This window comes from Scyliorhinus canicula, chromosome 19, assembly GCF_902713615.1.
Source record: "Scyliorhinus canicula chromosome 19, sScyCan1.1, whole genome shotgun sequence".
Taxonomy (NCBI): Eukaryota; Metazoa; Chordata; class Chondrichthyes; order Carcharhiniformes; family Scyliorhinidae; genus Scyliorhinus; species Scyliorhinus canicula.
The window spans coordinates 5,663,457-5,670,663 of NC_052164.1; the positions used below are offsets into that span (position 1 = coordinate 5,663,457).

Sequence of the window (7,207 nt, forward strand, 5' to 3'; positions counted from 1 at the left end):
CTAACTGAGTATTTTGCTGCGATGCTGGCGGAACTATTGGGGGTGGGGGAGAATCCCTCCCGATATGAGCTGCATCTGGCTCATCCATCGTGGAGGCCTTTACCAAAGGCGAGTGAGCCGCCAAGAGTAGTGATCTGTGCTTCTGCAGGTACAGTATAAAGGAGTCGGTCCTGTGCTGGGCTAAGCAGAAGCGGGTGGTGCAGTGGGCTGGAGCTGGTATACGCGTATACCAGGACTTTACGGTGGAGCTGGTGAGAAGGCGGGCTGCCTTCAACCGGATGAAGAGGGCACTGTACATTAGCAAGGTGCAGTGCGGCATTGTATATCCAGTGAAGCTGAGGGTGACCTACAAGCTCAAGGACTTTTATTTTGGAACGGCAGAAGCAGCGGAGGAGTTTGCGAAGGCAGAAGGACTGTGGCAGAATTGAGAAATGGTCATGTACCGATGTAGCCTCATGACTATATTTTTTCTTTTTGTTTCATTGTGTGCTGGTGTATGGGTTATAGGAGCCAACGTTGTATATATTTGGACAAGGGAAGAAATGGGACTTTCAGTCATAATGAGGGTTCTTTGGGGTATGGATGTGTTTGCGGGGTTTGTGTGCTAAAGGGGACTTCTAGGTTTTTTCTGGGGCCGGGCAAGGGGGAAAGAGACCCGGGCGGGGGCCTCCACGCTGGCCGGCTTAAGCTCTTTTGGAGGTTGGATGGCATTGAGTGTCCGGTGGGGGGAACGACTGTATATGTTAATGGTGACCATGGGCGATTCCAGACTCCTTTCTCTTTTTTGCCTTTGTTTGTTTTATTTGATGCAGATATTGACAAGTGGGCTGTTGATTGGGGTGGTGGGAGGATGGGATCGTTGTTGATGTTAAGGGTATTGACTTTGTATCTGTTACCGTTTACTGTTTGTTGGTGGGGTGTAAATTTTGAAGGTAAATGTGAAAATGGAGAATAAAAACATTAAAAAAGGAGCAATTTAGCCTGGCCAATCTACCTACCCTGCACATCTTTCGGTTGTAGGGGTGAAACCCACGCAAACACGGGGAGAATGTGCAAACTCCACACGGACAGTGACCCAGAGCCGGGGTCGAACCTGGGACCTCAGCGCTAGACAGTGAATGTTGACAGGCAATTTGATTGTGGGAGCTTAAATCCTACCCTCACCCAACATTGACATCAATGAGTCACTGGATGGTGATTAAGAGCTGCCCCAATCCCCAAATGATTTTTCCCTTCCCATCCCCGAACTCACACTGATGTCCATTAATTCAATGCAGACTGAGGATATTCTTGGTGTAAGGTGGAGCAACTCACTACTTTAACCAACCAAATCATCATGGGAGCTGAGGAATAACAATCCTGTTATTAAATCCTGTAAAACAGTGTTTTGTTATGCTCTTGACGTATCATAAGCTGCTTCCTTGATGTGCACACTGACAAAGGAAGGTTCAGACTTGGAGATAGCTTTAACACATTTATTAAACTGTTAACGATTCTCCTACTTGGATTCGACTCTCCTGTTAATCCTGCTATAGCTACTCAGACTACCTAACCAGTCTGCTACAATCCACGTGGTGGGTGTGATGTGATGGAACAAATAGCTCTATGTTTATATAAGTGGTTCCTCAAAAGAATTGTCCACTTTGCTCTGAGGCCCCAGCATTTTTCCTACACCCTGCAAATGTATTGTCTTCAAGTAGGTGCAGGGGCGGCATGTGGCACAGTGGTTAGCACAGCTGCCTACGGCGTTGAGGACCCAGGTTCAAATCCAGGCTCTGGGTCACCGTCCGTGTGGCATTTGCACATTCTCCCCATGTCTGCGTGGGTTTCACCCCCACAATCCAAAGGTATGCATGGTAGGTGGATTGGCCACGCTAAATTGTCCCTTAATTGGAAAAAGAAATAATTGGTACTCTAAATTTATATTGAAAAAAGTAGCTTCAATTGCCTTTTGGAAGGTCCTGTTGAGTCTGATCCACCAAGCCCACCTCCCTCTCACATGGTGAATTCCAGATGTAAGCAATCCTCTCAGAAATCCCCATTGTATTATTCTGGTACATTCCTGTACCCTCTCCAAGGCTTTGTCATTCTTCCTAATTACTCTGACAATGTGACATGTTTGATTGTAAAACGTAGAGTCTATAAATAACAATAACTCCATTCACCTCAGTCAATCTATCCCAGTTTGCTATGACCTTGGCAGTGAGCAGCCAGAATATTGGACAGAGGTGGGGACACTGCAGCTCACTGCGGCCAACCCCCTCCTCCCGGCCACCAGGGGGCGGCGGGGACTCCGGCGCAGCGAGGTTCCCTCTTGGCTCCCGCCCCGCTGCTCGTTGTTCGCTGTGCTATTGGTCGGTCCGGATGCTCGTCAGGAAGGCTGGCCAGTCAACGGTGGGGGGACGGACCGTCCGGCGGCGGCGGCGGCCAATCGGCGGAGCGGAAGGTGGTAGGCGGGCCTTCCGGCGGCGGCGGCCAATCAACAGCGGGGCGGCTGGAGGTGACTTAAAGGAGAAGGTGAGTGAGCGGCGCCGCCATTGGGAGAGCGGCTGAGGCGAGGGAGCAGGACGGCGACACTCTAAGAGCGGGTAAGGGCCGTGGGCCCTCCCCATGTGGCGCCGGCGCAGCTTCACTCGGCCGCCTTGCTAGGCCCCGAAGCCTGGGACTCGAGTTGGGGATCAGCCCGGCCCAACCCTCGCTGGGCCGCGGGCGGCCTTTGCCCGCATGACCTTCCTCCCGGTTGTGGCTGCTATAAATATAACAATGTGGATGAATAGGGCCATTGTTCTACTGTTTTTATTCTGCATTAAGTATTTTCCTTGCCCCAGTGGAGTTTTGACTTGGCCTGTGATGATTGCTGCTGGTTTATTGCAGTGGCTCCAAATCCACCTCTGCCTCGAATGCAATTTTTAAAATGCGGGATGTACTCTTAGGACATTGACCTCTGCCAATTAGAATTCGTTCAATGGAGCCTGAGACAGTGCAGAAAATTACAAGGGTCTCTGAAGCCCCCCCCCCCCCCCCGTACTGACTCTGGTTGCTCTGTGTCCTAAATGTTGCTTGACAGCGATTGCATTGCACTTTCTGCTTCTTTCATTTATTACCTTCAGTGTTACGCCTTGACCTCCAGGCTGCAGAAAGGGTCATGCTGAGTGACATGGTGCTCGAGCACCAATGCTCCATTAATCAGCTCCAGTCATGGAGCTGTTCATCTCCTTTTGGCTCTGTGTTAAAATGCATGTTTTCCGATCTCTGAGCTTGTACTTAGATTGCAGTCTGCACGTTGTAAAGCCTCAACATTGTACCAGTAGCTGTCAGGTTAATCTCTGTAATTAAAGCTTTACAGTAACCAGTTCTAACCAGGTATTGTGCTGATTAGATTTGTAGTCCTGTGTGTAACTGGAATTTTTTTCTCTTTTCTAAAAGGTATAATCATGATGTATGCTTGTGCTAAGTTTGTCTCCTGTCCTGCTGTGGTGAGTGTTTTAAAGGAAGGATTTTTTGACTTTGTCTCGCTCTGATTTGGGGCTATTCCATTGTGTTTGAGGGAATTAAGCTTGTTATCTTGCAATTCTGTTGACTTACTTTGTGATTGCTCTGTATATAATTTAAGGGGAGAATGTACTAATGAGATCATCTAAATATTAGTGATAACAACTACTCTCTGGAACTGTTTCTTGTTTTGTAATATGTGGAGATTTGATGGGCCTGATGATTAAGACATTTAATTGGATAACCTGCAATGAGTGAACAGATTTCCTGTCCAATGTATTGAGGGGTTGAAAAGACGGATGATCTGTTAGTAGTGGACTTTACAAGTTACTTTTTTAAAAAGTGCATATTTGGACATGGCAGGGCAGCATGATGGCACAGTGGCTTAACTCTGCTGCCTCACAGCGCTGTGTGAGTTTCACCTCCACAACCCAAAGATGTGCAGATAAGGTGGATTAGCCATGCTAAATTGCCCCTTAATTGGAAAAAATGAATACTCTTAAATTTATTTTGTAAAAAAATTTGGACATGGCAAGTGCTGTTGGGTGGGGCAAGGAGGGGCATGTATGAATGGTTTGGTGGGGTGGCATGAACCTTGAAGTGGTGTCGAAGAAATACTTTTCATTTTCCCTCCAGGTTCGCAGCACTTCAAAGACATTCCTTCGGCCAATGTCAGCCTCTGTCTTCAGACCAGAGATCCAAAACGAACAAGTGAGTGCTTGTTTGAAATCATTTTCTATGGCTTCTGAATTGTGGGGTCCATGGTGTTGTATGGTTCCTGGCCACTCAGTGACCTGGTCAAGTCCACAGCCACTGGTGGGGTATAGACCATCGCCAAATGCAACAGCAATGTGTCAAACTGTCAGTAATTGCTATTAATGTTTCCTCTGAGAATGACAAAGTGGCTGTCTTAATCTCCCCATTACCTGTTGCAAATATGGACCATTTTCAAGCTCTGAATTATAGATGTAAATTTAAGACTGAGACTGATTTTTTTTCTAGATGTTTAAGGGTATCAGCGAGGGGCAGGGGGGAGAAATATGGAGTTATGGTACAGATCAGCCATAATATGATTAAATGATGGAGCAGGCTTGAGGGGAAAGCCCTCTATACTTTCCCCAGGTGAGCCCAGACAATGAGAATCTGACATGGGATGCCCCTCAGTGAGATTATAGCCGGTCTATATCCACACTCCACCCAGAGACCTTGGCTCCGTATCCTTTAACTTGGACAACAGGACAGCACGGTGGCACAGTGGTTAGCATTGCTGCCTCTCAGTGCCGAGGTCCCAGGTTCGATCCCGGCTCTAGGTCACTGTCCGTGTGGAGTTTGCACATTCTCCCTGTGTTTGTGTGGGTTTCACCCCCACAACCCAAAGATATGTAGGGTAGGCCAATTGGCCACACTTAATTGGTAAAAAGGAATTGGGTACTCAAAAAAAAAAAAAAAAAAAAAAAATTTTAAACTTGGACAACAATCTCTATCTAATTTTACATTATTAGTTGAACTGACATCTTTTTGTTGGAGAAGGTTGTGCATGTTTGCCACCTTTGTGTAAATAAATGGGTCCTAACCTTGGTGAACAAGCTCTGACATTAAGATTGTATCCCCTTGTCCTAAACACACACTGCAGGTTCTCTGCCCTATCAATTAATTTCAAAATGACTGCCTTTGAGCCTAGTTTATTCAATTTCTCCTACTTCAAGCTTTGAAACCCATGAAACATTACAATGAATCTGCACTGTACAAACAGCTTTTTAAAGCTTCCTTCCCCTTTACCTTCTAGTTATGAAGGAAACATTCCATTTGTCTTTTGACTGTATTTTAGCAAACTCTGTATTTGGGTTCTGAAGTCACTTTGGACCTTCAGTGTTTCTGGCTTGTCACTATGTATATGGTTGAAATACAAATACTTTAATCTATCCTTGTGTTCAAAATAGATGACCGCACACTTGCTAATATTGAAATCCATCTTTCCCTCCACTCCTTTCACCTAACTCATCTTTCCAGTTTTGCTCAATGTGTGCTTTGCAGCAGGGGTCATTGCCTCCACCCTCCTGCCTAGCATAGGTATACCTTGGTACAAAGTCCCTCGTGTTCAACTAGAAACGCAAATTCTGCATCTTTGGATTGTAGCCTACAACAAGTTGATGAGATTTGGGAACAGGTCCTAACTCGAGATGGTAGACCATCTGAAAGGAATGGCTTTGTCTTGGAAGTCCTTTAAATGCCCTCTCTATCTTGTTTGTTTAGGCACAGCTCCTCTCTGCACCAGGAAATGCACTGGTGCAGACTGTACGGCGGGACCTCCAGACCAGCGTCACCTCCAGGGACATCGACACTGCTGCTAAGTTCATCGGTGCTGGTGCGGCTACTGTAGGAGTGGCTGGCTCTGGTGCTGGTATTGGGACTGTATTCGGCAGCTTGATTATTGGCTACGCCAGGTATGGATCCTCGAATCTTGGATTGGTCTATGCTGAGGTTTATGCTCTGCCCCAATGGAGATGATCCAAGAGTGTTTTAGGATAATGATGTTTTGATAGCATAGATAAAAAGCCATTCCCTCGAGCAAGTGGGCTAATCACAAAGTTGTAGATTTAAATTAAAGATTTGGTGATTAGAATGCTTGCATTGTCACGATCTGAAACCCAGCACCTATCGAAGTGAAAATCGATCATAATAACTTAACTGGTTCAGTAAGCAAACATGCTCTTTCAAAGCTAGCATTGGTACAAGGAACCGAATGGCTGTCCGTGCTGTAAGTTTGGTTCTATACATCTCTTGTGATGGTGGTGTCTGCAGGCTTGTGTGCTTCACAAGCCCCTGGATGCACGCTTACTGTTTGCATTGTTGTCCAAATCGATGGGATTAAAGTTCCTTTGGTTGTGAGGGCACCCTGTGAAAGGAAACAACTACCATAGTAGTTTAGCTGAAACCCAATGTTGGGACACAGTTGGAGCAGTTAATTGTACCACACCTGGACATGCTCACTGCCTGGGTGCTTGGAATGGTGGAGGAAGCATTGAATTTCCCTGTGTTTACCAAGTATATTGTGGCGTGCCAATGTTATCCATGCTGTTTAGTGAGTGTTAATACGTTGGCAGTTCTCAAAACAGACTTAGTTTGTTTTCCCCAGGCTCCCATGTGCTCTGTGAAGTAAATGTAGCCATAGAAGGTGAAATTGGTTTTAATTATTTTTTTTCCTTTGCAGGAACCCTTCCCTGAAACAGCAGCTTTTCTCGTATGCAATCCTGGGATTTGCCCTTTCTGAGGCTATGGGCCTCTTCTGTCTGATGGTTGCCTTCCTGATTCTGTTTGCCATGTAAATTCCTGTGGGAGAATCCATAAGATGGCTGGGGAAGAGTAAATTATTGAAGTGTGTGGCTTTGGCCTCTGTCACCACTAAGTATTCAAATAGGATTATTTTTTTCAATTCAATTGTGTAAGAACTCTTTGATTTAGTCCTGCAGGGGTGGGGTCACTGTCTGAATAAAATGGTTAAACAAGTACATTTGTGTATTTCATTAATTAAACTGGTTTTCCAGTTCAGGAGACAGATAGAGGTGGGGGTGGTATTTGGAGAGGATTTGATACAGTAATGTAGACTTGGGTGAAGAAAAGGATTAATAAATTGGGATTGGTGTCCCTTGCTACTCACTGCTAGTTTTTATCCCTCTACTTAGGAACAGGGGACCATTTAGCCCACTAGAACTGA

General features: G+C 45.9%; 1 protein-coding gene across 2 annotated transcripts; it reads left to right on the forward strand.

Moving 5' to 3' along the window:
* Positions 1–2,427: 2,427 nt before the first annotated feature.
* On the forward strand, positions 2,428–7,001 carry atp5mc1 (ATP synthase membrane subunit c locus 1). Of its 2 annotated transcripts, none has more exons than XM_038779417.1 (5): positions 2,428–2,517; positions 3,427–3,476; positions 4,129–4,203; positions 5,746–5,936; positions 6,704–7,001. In XM_038779417.1, exons 2-5 carry the CDS (start codon positions 3,435–3,437, stop codon positions 6,816–6,818), a joined length of 423 nt encoding a protein of 140 aa, XP_038635345.1. In that variant the 5' UTR covers positions 2,428–2,517; positions 3,427–3,434; the 3' UTR covers positions 6,819–7,001. The 2 variants fall into 2 exon arrangements, with proteins under 2 accessions (XP_038635345.1, XP_038635344.1); XM_038779416.1 differs by having other exon boundaries at positions 2,484–2,588.
* Positions 7,002–7,207: the final 206 nt, after the last annotated feature.

Bases quoted from the DNA above. Each gene is read 5' to 3' on its own strand.
- atp5mc1 (XM_038779417.1), top strand. From the start codon at position 3,435: ATGATGTATGCTTGTGCTAAGTTTGTCTCCTGTCCTGCTGTG. The intron at 3,477-4,128 runs GTGAGTGTTTTA...TTTTCCCTCCAG, and splicing joins TTGTCTCCTGTCCTGCTGTG to GTTCGCAGCACTTCAAAGAC. The intron at 4,204-5,745 runs GTGAGTGCTTGT...TTGTTTGTTTAG, and splicing joins CAGAGATCCAAAACGAACAA to GCACAGCTCCTCTCTGCACC.